Source organism: Dromaius novaehollandiae, chromosome 6, assembly GCF_036370855.1.
Source record: "Dromaius novaehollandiae isolate bDroNov1 chromosome 6, bDroNov1.hap1, whole genome shotgun sequence".
Classification (NCBI taxonomy): domain Eukaryota; kingdom Metazoa; phylum Chordata; class Aves; order Casuariiformes; family Dromaiidae; genus Dromaius; species Dromaius novaehollandiae.
In genome coordinates this window covers 26,563,414-26,579,185 of record NC_088103.1, presented here as the reverse complement: position 1 = coordinate 26,579,185, position 15,772 = coordinate 26,563,414, and the positions used below count along the sequence as shown (strand labels likewise).

The window sequence follows — 15,772 nt, the reverse complement described above, 5'->3', positions numbered from 1 at the left end:
ATTACACAGCATGTGGCTAGTTAGATTGTACAACACAGTGTAATCGCTGGGGCAAAAAATGCTTTCAGACAGAGAAGAAGAAAACAGGGCCTGCAGAGCACCTGAGGAAGGAGCAAGTCTGCAGCACCTCAGCCCCTGTAGCACAAACCTTTGTTTGGTGAGCAGTGGTCTGGAGGGATCTCTTTGTGTATTAAGAAGCTCTGAATCCCAGCAGCTCTCCTCGGGCTTTGGCTAAGCCTGCCAGCAGCAGAAAAGGAGTGAGGGAATATCCCAGATCAGCTCCAGCTCATCTCTCGCTGTCTTAGGGGCTCTGACCAAGTGGCCTGGTCACAGACCGCTGGAGCCAGCTGCCCCCATCAGCCTAGCTCTCCACAGTGAGAGTTAATGGTGACTTATGTCTGTGGGTGGTCAGGAGGAGGAGGAGGAGGCCTTCCTTTCCAGCTGTCCTTGCTCTCAGAAGAACAAGCCTGGTGTGCTCCCAACACACAGGTCTCTTACCCAGACTGGGAGCATTGGTTGACCTGTGACTGCACAGTGCAACAGGATTTTCTCACATCAACCAAACAAGTCTCTTGGCCCATATGCAATCCAGTAGAAAGCCCCAGGAATGTCCTGTCACTCTGGAGATGGCCTTGCTTCAGGTCCTTAGGAGCATTTCACCCCTCAGGGCCTTACGTCTGCAGGCCCTTGGGAGTATTTGTTCTCTTTTGGGAGGGGAAAATGCAGCTGATCCATTGCACTGTCTTTGTGCAGTGCTGCTTGTCACTGGGGCTTCTCATTTATGGTTTGTCTGGTGTTATGGAAATTCTCGCTCTCTGGGAACCGCACTCACACCACCCGCGTCTTTAACTGCTGGGACTGCTGTCCCTTCGCAGCGGGCGGCTTCTCAGCTGACAGGTGCCCCGATCGGGTCCCAGGCTACACACACACACACACACACACACACACACACACACACACACAGAGTACTGTTCACACTCACACCAGTCACAGTGACTCTAGACTTCTGTCTTACAGTCTTGCCGTGCGCCTTATGCTGATCAGGCTGCGCACCCCTCCTCCGGCCGGACCGAGCTGGGACTTTAAACCCACCCAAACCCTGGGGATGGGACTCGCACCCGTCCCCCTGGCACGCCTTACGGTGGCCAGCCCGCGTACCCCTTCAGTGCACTGTTACCAGACCAGAATTTAGAATTTAGGCGGGAGTTTAAGACTCACCTTCTCGGTGCCTCTCGTTGCCAAAGATCCCAGGTGAACTCACCCGATGGCGCCAGACGGTCGTTTGTAGACGAGAGGCCCCGGCAGTGGTCACCTGGGGTCCCATCTGGGGTGCCAAACTGTTACGGAAATTAGGCTTGTCGGCCACCGTAACAGGGCTTGACGCTAGGTTCCTGCAAGTAGAGTTCAGAGCCAAATCAAAACAAATTAAATTTTAATGACGCGCGTGCTGTAATTACAGCTCGAGCTGGGTGCCTCCAAAGAGGGACCCTAACATAAACAAATCCTGGGTAATTATAGTTTTTTCAACTTACATTTCCCACCCCTCATGCGGTAGTTAGACCAATAGTAATTTTTTGGTCTGGGGTCTCCTGCTCCTCATTGGGTCTCATCGTCATTCTGAGGTAAGCTGTTTTTCTCCTTATTTTTGTTTTTTTGCGGTCTCTGATGACGGTTGTACCTCTGTTTTTGTTGGGTCTGGCAGTTGTCTCCCAAGGTCTTATTTTTCACTTGTTTTGATGTCTTCCCTTTCGGAGTGGGTGACACAGGAGCACAGACTGCGTGTGGCTTCCTTATCTTCCCAGCCTGAACGAGCTCTGAGGCACTGTTTTTTACTAAATGAGGTAAAGGTTTGTTCTTTTCCCACGTGCGGCCTAAGGCTTCAGCAAATTTAGCTACTCGTGCTAAGCAAGTTTCATATAAGTTGTGCTAAGCAGCTCTCTCTAGACAGTTTCAATTCAGTATTCTTTAACATCTGGGAAGTAAAAAGATGTTTAAAGTCTTGAGGGAGCAAAAAGCAGGATAAGGAAAGCCAGTGTTTGTAACCGGGCTGACTGGTTTGATGTCCTACAAGGAAGGCCTTCCTCTGTGTAACTAGAAGAGAGCAGCAACCTGCTGGTGTCACTGGAAGCTCTCCCAGCCCAGTGCAAGAAAATATTGGAAGAAATTGCTAGGCAGGGTTCCTAAGGGAAGGGTGTGTTTTGTTTTTTTTTTTTCTTCCTGTGAGCACCATTGGCTATGGGTGCATGATGTGGACAACTCTCCTTTAGGGCCTACTCCCAGTAGTAACAGTCTGCTGCCAGACTGTTAAATGAAGATAGACAAAGTGGCTAAGTGCAAAGGTTATCCTAAGTGACATGGCTCTCTTGGTTTCTCTTTGGTTTTGCACGCTGCCTTTAGAACCAAAAATGTTTCAGTGCAAATATTGAAGTTTCTGGCCTTATAGTCATCAGTGGGATGATCATAACTGAGTATTTCAAGGGTGCAGTTCACCTTATTTGTGATTCAACCCCAAGACATTCCTGTCTGACTCCATTAACTGTAGTGGGGGGTGTAGACAATCAGATAAGATGTAGGCCTATTAGCTATGGAGCCTGTTATTTTGAGATATGAGGAATGACCCATATTTTTTTGTCAGTGGATGTTAAGGAAAAAATGGACAGAGGTGAATGAAGAAGCATGTAAAGAAGGGAATTTGTATTGCTCTTTTGATTCTTCTTCTTTTTTTGTTGAAAATTTACTGAAGCCAGTGCAGCCAGAACCAATTTATCAGGTTATTGCTTACACACTGATGGGGCAAGCGTAGAATTAAATGAAGGCTGAACATCCAGGAAGCCAATAGATGACAAATTTCCATATATATCACTAGAAAATTAAATGAAAAACCGACACCTTAGCCAAGTAGCTTAAAATCCTATTTAAATTTGTATGCCATGGTTAGATAAATTAGCTAGACTGCTGTGTATTTTTTCTTGTTTGCATTAGGTCATCTAGGTTTGTTCTTCAATTTGAATTGCTCTTAATCATTAACCAGATAAGATTTATTTCCTTTCATGAAAGCCCAGAATATTTGCTTGCTGCTTTTCAATCTGTGCTTGTGGTCAAGGGAGTTCGGGGCATAGCAGTCCACTCTGTAGTTCAAGTGTTCCTGCTTTAACGCGTAATGACATTCAGTGGTCATGGCAGGCAGGAAAATGTGTCGGAAATGCCTCCCTGACCTTTGTAAATCCCTCGTCTGCCAGTGGCACGTCGTGGCTGCCACAGGCCAGGTATAAGGAATGAGACGGGACCCCCTGACAGGGCACCCAAGGGTGCCTGTCCCTGCACCCTTCTCCTTTGCAGTCAAATAATAAATAACAGTCTCTCCTAAATAACTTTTAGTCTGAGGGTTCAACGTACCTTACATTGCCAGGTATCATGAAAGAGGTTATGGTACGTTAAAAAGGTACACTGAAAGCGCTCATGCTTTTTAATAAAAGCTGCTTTGTTAGTCTAATGTTGGATCCTTTCAGCTGATGCCTGGATTAACTGAGTTCATTAAGAAACATTTAACCAAGCCATTTGTGCTGACAAATCAAATATCCTTCCTGCCAAGTCCTTGTGAAATATCGTATAGGCTGTGCAAAGTGTCTGTTTAGCTTCTTGTTAGTACTTTGTTTTGCCTCCAGTGACAGTATCATCTCAGCTATTGAACACTAACAGAATTAGTTGTACTGTACCACATATGGATCAGTGTGTATACTTTGCCTTAGCGCTACTGGGAGATTTACGTCGGTTAATGACTCTTTATTTGAAAGTCATACAGGAGGAAGGCAGGGGAAAATACCCAAATGTAGATTTATTTTTTTTTAATTGTCAGGTTTTTTTGAAATGTCATATTTTTAGACATCTTCCAAGTGAGGAAAAATAAATCACAGCTGATGCCAGCCTCTTCCACTAGTCCAACTGTGTTTAAGCCAAATGATGGTGGACATCTGTCATTTTTATGACAGAGAACGCATTAGGCACTGTCATTGCTAGAGAGGGTGGTATGTACAGCAGAAGACGATTGCTTTGAGGACGGACTGAGCCACCTTTCACAAAGGAGGCAGGAATGAGAGCTGCAGCAGAGGAGTCTTTACCTGGGCTTTGTTCACCCAGTGGTCTCATGCATTAAGCCTGCAGTGGAGAGGAATGGAAAAGCTTGCTACATGCTTTGGTTATGTGGTGGGGTGAAGAATGAAGACCTGAATGACGACAGCTGCCACAGAAGAGAATGGGCCATGTGGCCTCTGAATCAGTCACTATTAAACATTAAATGAAACTCAAATACAAGGAGTATCTTAGAAAATCTCACTTCAGCATGAAGTACACAGCTCTTTGCTTTAATCTTGTGAACTCTGGCTTTGGTTCATTCATAAGTTCATTTTTTTATGTTGCTTTCCAAGCCATTGCTGCTTGTGTCCTGCCAAAGAAGCACTGTCTGTTTATCTGCTACCCTAATCTGCTCATCAGTTCATGGAGGTCTTGTCCCTCAGGGGACGCAGGTCATGAAAGATCAGGCTGTATCAGTTCAGCTGTCCCTGCCAGAGTTTTCCATGAGTAACTTTCACCGTGATCCTGCAGAACAAAAGTGGCAAATACCTATTGCCAGGGAAGCGATCAGGGCCACCTCCATCAGGGTATGGTGTTGTGGTACAGCAGAGCTGCTCTAGTGGCTACCCAGTAGTGGAGTATTGTAGTCCTAATAGTCTCTGTCCCTGCCAGAGTTTTTCATGACTGACTTCCACTGTGGTGAGCAGAAAATAAAGTTCCAGAAACTCCTCCTCAAGCCTGCAAATTCTCCTTCTTCCTGTGTCCCTGTTTGGCTGTGTTGGCCTTAGCACAGCGATGCATTGGGGTCTTTGGTGAAGGCAACCACTGGTGCTCCTCGGTCTCCATGCTTGTACTCGCAGCCCCACTGCATACTTAGCAGCTTGCCACTACCCCCTCCTTCAGAGAAGCACCCCTCACCGGCAGTGCCCTCCACCCTGTCCTGTGCTCTGTGCACTGCTCCTTGACTTGTAGGGTAGTAAATACCGTTTCCTCATTTCCTTCCATTTTCTGGCTCACTCCTCCTTTCTCAAGTTACTTTACATTTCCTCAGTTACTCTATAGAGTCAGGAAATGTGATGAACGCTTTTACCTCATTTGATGTATTTTGGCTTGATTGGAGAAGCCTTACTGACAGACATGAATACCTGTAAACATGAAGCTAAAAGGCTAAATGTAGGTCTCTAAAATATTCTCCATCCAGAAACGGAAGCCTCCCCGATGGTAAGAAAATATGTAAATCTGTCTGTGTGAACTTGTACTGGAAGACTAGGCTGATGAGACAAATAGCCAATAGCATATTCTCCCACAAACATTTGCGTTGTAACATGCTAGTGGTTTCTTGTGTGGTGCTAAGGAAATTACCATAGCCTCACTTTCTGTACAGTCATGGGGAGATGGCATCACCATGATGAAGAAAGACCATCCTCCTGCTAGAAATGCCCCTTACTGGGCTATGCCATTACGTGAGATCACTTTTTAGAGCTATTCTGTTTCTATAATTTTCTCCTTTGATTTTCCAAACCGTACTGCCACTCTGTGCTGCTGTTTCTGGAGTGGTGTGTCTCAGGGAAAGGACAAAGGGCCAGAGACCCACGTGTCTGAGGCAAAGAGCCACAGAGCAGTCAGAGTGCAAGCAGAGCCTAGAGTGGGGTGGAAAGCCCTCTGCACTCACCCCTGTTTATAGGGGTTTTGGATTCCAATGAGGATGAGGCGTGGGAAACAATATGTCATTTCATGTTTTATGTTTTATTAACTCTTTAATATTCATTAAACTGATCATTCTGCTAAGCTCTGATCATGGTGCATTTGCCCATAAATGCACCTTGATCATCTTCAACTAGTTTTTAGAGACATCTTGAAATGTAAGCGCTGCAGGTTGCTGCAGGACTCCGTGGTTCAGGCAGAACATGTGAACTCCTCAGTGGCAATGCAAATGCTATAGACAATGTGATTGGTCTGGTTAAAACAGCAGACCAGGACGAGCTGAGTTTATTAGTCAAAAATCTGCACGTGTGAGTACAATTGTGTAATTTCATTCCAGAAATGGAGGTGGAATACCTAAGAACTCGGGATAATGCTCTTTCTTCCACCACAGTGCCCCCCTCCACTGTGGTCACATACTAGAGTGACTGGCAGACGTTACCCTATGCGTGAGGACAAACAGCAAGAGTTTAGACATATACATTGCAGCGGGCTCTAAACATTTCTGTTTTCTGGTCCGTCATGTATCTTGGCTCTGTACCATCCGCTACCTTTATTCTGTAGAGGAACACACCAGGACAGCATTACTGTATTTACAGGTCCCAGTTGTCACAAGGACTGTTCCAGGTCTTAACATTGCCAGTCCTGGAGAAAGAAGTATTTCAAGTTTTTCTGACAGCACTAGAAGCTGATTTCTTTTCTTCTATGTTACAGAAAGGAACACAAACCAAAGAGGTAAAAGCCAGCGTATGTAAACAATTGCTTCATTCCTAGTTTGTTCATTTTTATCTTGGGCAGATTAATAAGTAATCTCCTATCTCAGCGGAAACAGAGAGGTGCCATTGGCTGATTTTTCCAAGTGCTTCAGTGCCAGAGCATATATATATAGCAATGGATTTGCAGGTCCAACTTCAGTTTCTTCTGGAACTTGACACCTTTTCTTTGGCCCACCATGGAGCCCCTGGGAATGACCACGATTTTCTTGATGACTTGTTTCTCATGCCTTCTCTTTTCAGCGTGGAGAAGTAAATCTCGAACAGGGAAGCAGCCTCCTGGCCCTATTGCACTCCCCTTCATTGGAAGCATGTTCCATCTGAACCCACGAAACGTGCCTGAAAACCTGGAGAAGGTAAGGGATTGCCTCTTTTCTTCCTATGTTGTCTCCATTGCATTTAAAATGAAGTCCAGTGCAGATGGGCTCTCAGCTTAATGCAACAGACAATGTCAAAGCTGCATTAACCAAATGTCAGACTCAAAACAGAAAAAAAACTTTCTCAGAAATGTGTCCTTCTGAAATCTGTATATTGTCTATTATATTAATCATAATAATGATGAGTGCTCTGCTGGCCTCATGGCAGTACTGCAATTTGCAATGGCTTTGCAGTCAAGGTACTGATGCTGTTGCAGTATTTGTGGTACTCTTCTTGTGCCCGACTCCACACCACTCTGGCAACATGGCCTGGCCCTGGTTTGGGGAGGACCCCCCACTCCATTTTGCTGCCTCTTCTTCCTAGCAGATAGACGTGATCTCCTGGGAGTGGACGCAGTGAATGAAGCAGGAAAGTTTGGAGGTGAGGTGTGCTGCCCATTTCTTCTCCCAGCTAATGGCACATATTTGTCAAGCAAAACCTGTGTGTTGGGAGTTCTGCTGGAGCACCTGTTACTTACGTGACTGCATGGGGAGGATGGTGGATGGAGGAGGAGGGTCTCTGGGCTTCCAGACACTTTGAACGGAGGTGCCCTCCACTAGGTGAAAACGCTCAGGGGAAAATCCCAATATCCCTGGGAAACCAGACCAGCCGAGAAGCTCTAGGCTTCACCTACAGGCCCAGCAAATCCACAAGTTTTACCAGTAGTGTGGAACACGGTGGCATTGTAGTATTTTGCCAACCATGAATACTTGGAGAGGGGGAGGGTCAAGCGGTAACATAGCTGCACTGGTCAATAGGTCGTGTAATAGAAGGCTTTTGAGTACCATTGTCAGCAATCTACTTCAGCCTCTATTGTTCAGCCTTCATTTAGCTGCCTCCACATGGCAACTTGATACCAGAAGCATCGTTACTCAAACAATAATGTCTGTGGAGAGCCCAGAGGTGTGCACAAGTAACCCTTGTAGGTTAAATATGCCTGAGCCTATACTGAGCCTCCAACTCTTCTCTCTCAAATCCTTAACAGTGACTGAGATTCTGCTGAGCAAAGCATAATCCCAATTTTTCCAGTACAATGACTATGTGCCTCCAGCCTGGATATTGTTAAGCAGTTCTACAGATTGGTGCGTAAGAGAACAGACATTTTGTCGGTCATGGTGGTGTGGTATCCACATATTTCCAGAGCTTAAAAAATGACAAAAGACCCTTTGTATGAAGTGTTAAGGCTGACAAAGCTGCTTCAGAGCATTCACTTCTTCAGCACAAAAATGTCGTGGTGGCTAGCATCACTGCGTGCATTAGCAAACATACACATATGAGCTCCTTTTTGCCTCAGTGCTTCTGCATGTTGAGTCATGAGCACCCTCTAAGCATCCTGCTTTATTTTAGAGCACGAGATTATTCAGTTTCCTACTATAAAAAAATAGGACTTTATCTAGCTTGCTCTTAAAGACTGAACATAAGAAAAGGTGTTCCAGGTCAGACCAAAAGTCCATGTCCTCTTCTCAACTGCAGGCCAAAAGCAGATGTCTGGAAAAGCGTATGCGACTAGCACGAGGAGTCAGAGACTCTTCCCTGGTATACTCTTCCAGTTTCCAGAGATCTGTGGCCCAGGAGCTTTTAAAGACAAGTGTGGTGTGTTTGGGTTTGAAAACCCTTCATGGACTTCTGTGACCATGTCTAACTGCTTTTCGAGCCTGTGTAAACTGTTGTTATCCACCCTGCAGCAAAGAGTTCCAGACTGCTCTGAAGGCCCCGTGAAGAATTGTTTCTTTTTGTGGGATTTGGACCTGACACCTCATCCTTTCCACTCCTACCACCTGTTTTTTGTATGACTGTTCCCTCTTCCTCTGGCTGTAATTCACGGTTTAAAGATCTCTACACTGCTGCTGATCAATGCCATGTCTCAACAATCAGACCTCTTTGCTATGAAACCTCTCAGTGTCTCAGACCTCCTTGCTATGAAATTCTTTTTGCTTGATTGACATTCAGCTGTGGTGTTCTTTGTGTTCTTTCCTACAGCTCAGCAAGAAGTACGGTCCTGTCTTCACAGTACGTTTAGGCCCCAAAGAGGTTGTGGTGCTGTATGGCTATGACGTTGTGAAAGAAGCTCTGATTGATCAGGCAGATGAGTTCAGTGGAAGAGGCACTCTACCGCTGTTTGACAAATTCTTCCAGGGCACAGGTATGTTCTGGGTAATCTTAGCATGTAGGGCCGATGCTTCCAGTGCTTCAGGAAACAGCTGCAAAGGCAGCGAAGGAGGCAGTGTGGGGACTTTGTTTATTACCGTCAGGTATATAAAAAAAGAAGAATGAAAGACGAACAGCCCAACTGTCTACTTGGATCCTTGAGTAAATGGGAACTCCATACTCACGCTCACACTAAAGGTTTTTAAGGCCCTGGGCCGGCTTTGCTGAGTTCCTTGTTTTTGCAGCAGTCTTCAATTTCTGGCCCAAAATTTTGTTCATGAAGTATGCCTGTAAGATCTTTCTTTTACTCTCCCATCTCCAAAAATATCAGCAATACGTAAACCGCTAAGGAATCAGCAAAAGTCAAATTCCAAAGCACAAGAAAGAGAAGTTAAACACAGGCTCTGCCAGTAAAAACCAGGCCCTGGGCTCAATCAGCAGGGCAGTTTCCAGTATGGTATCTATCCAAGTAAACAGCTATTCCAGCGTGTACTACAGGTTCCGTGGTATGAAGAAGACAGACGGCTAGAAAGCAAGAGGGAAACCAGAATCCCCAGGATTTCCATCCAGCCTCCCCCTCAGCAGGTGCATTTAGTCTCCACCACAAGCAAAAACAGCGCTGTAGTGTAATGATTATTTCAGCAGCGCTCTTAGAGAAAGCCTTGTGGCATCCAACAGTGAGGAACACCATGCCAAGTACCCTTCTCACAGACTACTTCGTACTCCTCCTTCCCGTTGTCCCTTGTGTTTTACTCAACCTGCAGCAATCAGAAGGATCAGATCTGCCACCTCCAGAACCGCAGAGAGCTTCTTAGAGTTTGGGGCATCTAGCAATTGCAGTGGAACTCCACAGACAGGCGTCTTTGCATGCCAAGTATTTACTGTGTCACTCTTTCTTACTAGAGGAAAAAAGTCTGTCTCCTCACCGAGTCTCTGTTTTTCCTCCGTGTGTCAGGAATTGTGAACAGCAATGGGGAGACCTGGAAGCAACTCCGACGATTTGCCCTCACTACCCTGCGTGATTTTGGGATGGGGAAGAAGAGCATTGAGGACCGGATCCAGGAGGAAGCTCATTTTCTGGTGGAGAGGATCAAGAACACACGTGGTAGGACATGAACTTTGGGGCTACTAGGACAGCCTGCATGCCTGCAATGATAGGGAAGGGTGTGGCGATGCTTCACCAAGTGTATGACATGGGAAGTGGGCACATGGCTGCTGCTTTTGCTCCCTGATCCAAGGGGTCTTGAAGAAGTGGGTGACAGGATAAGTAATTTTCAGGCATTTGGTTTTGGGTCCAGTCTTCTGAACACTAGACAATACTTCCCAGCTCTTAGGGAGGGGATGATGGGGACAGCGACTACTATAGGCTGTTTTCCAGGGCAGGGCAGAGGGTAACCCCATTGGTTTCACCCTATGAAAGTCTTTTCTGGTAGCATATCAGCCAAGACTATTGCTTCTAACTACCTCCCCTGAGAGTGGCACAGTGCCAGCAGGGACCACAGGCTTCCTTTCTGCAGCCAGCCTTCACACATGTTTATTCTGTAAGAGAAAAAGCAGACAAACCTAAAAGGCTGCTGCAACATCACCGTTTCCCATGAGCATTGGTTTTGGTGGGATTCTCAGGGCCATACATCAGCTGATGAGGGACCAAGGCACTCAGACCAGTGTCCTGCTGAGAGCAGAACAAAAGACTTAAACCTTTTAAGCAAGAAAATCTTCACTTCAAGTAGGGAAGAATAAATTGGATAAGCCTTTCATCATCTGCTCAAAGGACTGTGGGACTCTGGGTCTTGCATAGATGCAAAACTTCCCAGTAGTGTCAGGGGAGGGAACAATGGATTGAAATAATGAATGCAAGATACTGATTTTGTTCCAGAGCGGCCCTTCAGGCCTGACAGCTTCCTAGTCCATGCTGTTTCCAACATCATCTGCTCCATTGTCTTTGGGGATCGGTTTGACTATGAGGACAAAAAATTTCTGACTCTAATTGAGTTGCTAGATGAAAATAACAGGATCCAGAATGCTATACAGACACTGGTATGTGCAAAATTTCATTTCATTAATAAATTTATGAATGATTACAATATTTTTATTAGTGAATATTTATTCATGTAATTAGTTTTGCATTGGGGTGGTCTGTCCTAAAGTGGGAGAAGACTTTTGAAGGCCCAAAAGGCAGTGAAGTGACCAATTCCTGAGTCTTTTTTCCTTAAGGACTTGCCATTGTATGTCCAAAGGAGGATATCATTGGAAAAGTAACCAAAATGTAGTGAAGTCTCTCCTTGAAGAGTGACACCATAAAGTTTGTAAAAGGCATTAAAATCCAGCTGAATAATAAAGACCTATTGTTCCAAATGGGTTTAACTGCCATAATTTATAATCACAGTTAAGGGAAAACTTTGCTGCATTCAGACTAACCAGAATGTGCTTTTCCATCATTTTATTTTTACAGTTATACAATTTCATGCCACGTATCCTGGACCACTTACCCGGGCCTCATCACAAATTGGCACAGAATATTGACGCAGTTTATAAATTTATTTCTGAAATCGTAACAGCCCACCAGAAATCCCTGGATCCCACCTGTCCTCGAGACTTCACTGATGCTTTTCTTATCAAAATGGAACAGGTAGTGTAACAGAGATAGCTTTTTAGATTACAAGAAAACCCCTGTTTGTTTGGAATCCCAGCATCTTCTCACGGTCATGACAGGGCACTCTGCTCTTGCAAACAGAGAGGGAAATCTGTTTTTCTTGGCATATCAGCTATAGTCTGTCCTCTCCACTTTCTTACTAAGAATTTTTAAAAAGTGTCCGTGATGTTATTCAGTAAAAATTCTGTAATTGCTGGTGTTCTGGAGAGTGAGTGTTGTACTTCTAAAAGGACATTAGATGTATCTAAAAACATGTATGATGCATACAGGACTTTCCGTTGTAAACAAGTGTCTTAGGCTTTGCGCTCAAACAATTTGCCAAATCTTTCTCCAGGAGAAAGGGAATGCTCGTTCAGAATTTACCCCTGAGACCCTGATCAGAACCACATTTGACTTGTTCCTTGCTGGAACAGGGACAACCAGCACTACACTGAGATATGGACTTCTGATTCTCCTGAAATACCCAGAGATAGAAGGTAATACAAAAGGGAATAAATAACTGAAAACTCTTTTTTTTTTTTACATCATGGAATCAGTTTGAACAACTCATGTCATTACTACAAGTGGCAATGTTCCCTTGACTAAGGAAACATGTATTTACAATATGGAATGTGTATCAGTCTTAGTTCTGTTCACAGTAGAAAGGTATTAGTACACAGTAAATTCATATATTCCTGGTGTGCCAAAACCAAGTTTTGCTGTAAATACAGGACAGGCCTAGGCAAACGGATGGGAGACTTGCCCATTCAACACTTACTTATTTCCTAACAGAGAAAGTTCACAAAGAGATTGACCATGTGATTGGCCGAGACCGAAGCCCCTGCATGGCGGATCGGAGCCAGATGCCATACACAGATGCTGTGATCCATGAAATCCAGAGATTCATGGATTTACTTCCACTTAATGTCCCACATGCTGTGACCAAAGACACCAAGTTCAGAGACTATCTTATCCCCAAGGTCAGTTCCACTGCTTCTGAGAAAAGTCATACTCTCTTGCCCCAAGAGAACAAAGCCATGATGTGTTCTGTTCATTGTGTTCTATTCTCTTTTTAACTTGCTTTTCAAGCTGTGCTCTTCTGCTTAGGGAAAGAGCATTTCTAACCTTCTAATATCTATGGATTACACAGAGATTCATTTGAGCAGTTTCCTAACTCACCAGGGTTTTCAAATCCCATGTGCATGTGCAGACTTAGGTACCCTGACCTCAGTAGCCCAGAGCTCTGCTAAGTTTTGCACTGTTCCCTTTCAGCTAATCTGTGAGATGATCACAGAGCCTACACAAGCCAACAGAAGAGAGGAAGAGGGCAAAGAAGAGCTGGAGCTTCCTGCTCTGGACTGCAGGGCTGGCTGCATATTGTCCCCATACAAACTTTGCAGCTGCATGCTCTTCCTATACCAAAGCCAAATAATTCACTGAATTGAATCCAAATAATCTCAAAGCTGGAAAATTTTGAGAATTAAGGTGTTAGCTTTGGGGGGGGGGGGGGGAGGCATTAATAGGCACTAAGACTGGCAATGGTCTAGGCTTGTGTTTCCCTTTATGAATCAGTATTCCTGCTTCCTACCTGTTATAAAATAGTTGTTATGGAATGAACTGCATCAATGAAAAAACGTAGCCAGTTACCTGTTAGAGACGAACAAGTACGGTTGATCTCAGTCAACCCTTCCTAAACTTATTTTCCTGCTCAGAAAAAAAACTGTTTTTTCCTAATACTCACCCAAGATTTTCCTGTGATGGCTCTTTTGCAGTTCTATTAGTTTGTCTCATGCAATTTTAATCTTGCTGCTTCTTATTGAAGGCTGTATATAATGGGTCCATGCAGGGAACTTCTCAATGCCACTTTGCTTTAGCGTATCTCTGCTTTAACTTTCTTCTCCTCTCTTTGCTAATTCAGGGCACTATGATATTCCCCATGCTAAGATCTGTCCTACATGACAACAAGGAATTTCCAAATCCAGAACAATTTGACCCGGGACATTTCTTAAATGCAAATGGAACCTTTAGAAAGAGCAACTACTTCATGCCATTTTCTGCAGGTAAGCACTCTATCTATTTCAGATCCCAGGCTATCCTCTCCTAGAGACTCTCTGAAGATTTCAGTGGCTCTGTCACCATGGTCTACACAGTGACACCTGGTGCTCTCCTGTTAGAGTCACTTCTGGGCAGCTCTAAGCCCTGCACTGGCGTTCCAGTTGATTTCATCTTTTACCATTACAAAAGCTCCTCCAACGGATTCTACAAGGAGAGCTGCATGAAGTGTAACCCACAGCCATGCCACTTGTCTCTCCAAACTTAATATCAGACAGCAGCAGGCCTTTGCCCACCAAGCACTCCCATATTGTTCCAGACACCGAGCCCCTAGGTTAACTCATTCGCTTCCCCAAAATGCCATAGTGCTGCCTGTTCATTCTGAGATGTCTGAACTTTCATTAAGCAGGGATTAAAACAAGTTACTAGAAAAATATTCCACTATCACCTCACTTTTCTTTTTCCTTGCAGGAAAACGCATCTGTGCAGGAGAAGGTCTGGCACGGATGGAGCTATTCATATTTTTAACAGCCATCCTGCAGAATTTTACTTTGAAACCTGTTATCGATCGCAAGGACATTGACATTTCCCCAATAATCAACAGTTTTGCAAATACGCCAAAACCTTACGAGATCTCTTTCCTTCCACGTTAGCCAAGTAAAGACAGTTGCCAACCTCCAAGCTCCTGAAAGCTCTGCTTGAACGACAATCATTTTCCAACCTGGAGATACTAAACACTGAGACCATTTGCTAGATTCTTTATCGAGAGACATGTCCTACTAAAAAGAAGAAAATGTTTGTATGTATCCAGCTCTAAGGCAAGTAGGTGGTTGCACAGGGGAGGAGACAGCTCCCTATGGCAAAGCTATACAGGCTTTCCTCCACGCCTCCTCTGCCTAACCCAGGTTCCTCTCTGGGTCCTTACCTCCTGACATACCTCAGGGTATGTGAGTTAGTGCTCTCAGAGCCCTGCTACTGCTGTCTGTGCCACCTGTTCCTCTCAGCACAGCAGGAACAGTGACAGTTGTACTATAGAGTTTTCCCAGACACTGCTTGAGGTACATGTCTCTCCTCTGTAGTTTCTTTCTTTTTTTTTTTTTTCTTTGTGACCTGCTTGTGATGGTAAGCACAAACGGTGTAGAACTGTTTTTTTTCCTGTCAGAAGATGATGATCTTCCACCCTCAGGGGCTCAGCAGACACTGTATTCTTGCCATAGTATATATCCTCTCCTTCGGTGGGGATGGAGTTTATCTGAGGACTAGGCAGATGGGTCCCCTCTTATGTGATTATAATAAAGGTCTGTGAAATTACACTTTATATTGCAAAATAAAGAAAAAGTAATAAACTGGACTGTTGCTTTTCTGAGAGTCTAGACAGAAGGGTTTTGGTGGATAACCTGCCTCCACACAGCCTGGATGCCCAAATGTTTCCCCAGACTTGTACATACACGACTATTTTATTTCATTCATTTATATGAAATGTATTCTGGCTTGAAGACTGAGCTGGTCTATGATCTAAAAGAATTTCCTTCCTGGTGACAATGTGAGGCTGGACTGACCCTATACGACCTATTAGAACCCAGACCGCAGTTACAGAGTTGGCCATTGTGACAAAACAGGACAACTAATTGCACTGGATACACCAATTCTACTGAAACAATACTGGGACCCCCACAGTGCCATTTACTAGAGGAATGGCAGCTTGCATCTTCCCATACCTTTATAAAGTGGGTAAAGATCACTAAAGCAATTCTACAATGAGATAAAAAGAGCTTACATGAGTTGCCAACAAATTAGTGGCAATGAGTTGCCAACTCATTTACATGACTGGCATTTCTTGACTAGATCACATTCAACATACAATTAACAGTGAAGACAGGCAGCTGAACCTGTGCTATGTGGAAAAAGACAGCAACAATAACATTACCACAATGGCATTAATTGTTCATGGAAAGCACCCAAAACCTCTTTTCTCTCA

General features: G+C 44.5%; 1 protein-coding gene across 1 annotated transcript; it reads left to right on the top strand.

Moving 5' to 3' along the window:
• The first annotated feature begins 6,667 nt into the window (after positions 1–6,667).
• LOC135328712 (cytochrome P450 2H1-like) lies at positions 6,668–15,145 on the top strand. Its single transcript, XM_064513971.1, has 9 exons — positions 6,668–6,901; positions 8,943–9,105; positions 10,066–10,215; positions 10,987–11,147; positions 11,563–11,739; positions 12,098–12,239; positions 12,535–12,722; positions 13,661–13,802; positions 14,266–15,145. Exons 1-9 carry the CDS (start codon positions 6,725–6,727, stop codon positions 14,445–14,447), a joined length of 1,482 nt encoding a protein of 493 aa, XP_064370041.1. The 5' UTR covers positions 6,668–6,724; the 3' UTR covers positions 14,448–15,145.
• Positions 15,146–15,772: the final 627 nt, after the last annotated feature.

Bases quoted from the DNA above. Each gene is read 5' to 3' on its own strand.
- LOC135328712 (XM_064513971.1), top strand. From the start codon at position 6,725: ATGGAGCCCCTGGGAATGACCACGATTTTCTTGATGACTTGTTTCTCA. The intron at 9,106-10,065 runs GTATGTTCTGGG...TCCGTGTGTCAG, and splicing joins CAAATTCTTCCAGGGCACAG to GAATTGTGAACAGCAATGGG. The intron at 12,240-12,534 runs GTAATACAAAAG...ATTTCCTAACAG, and splicing joins GAAATACCCAGAGATAGAAG to AGAAAGTTCACAAAGAGATT.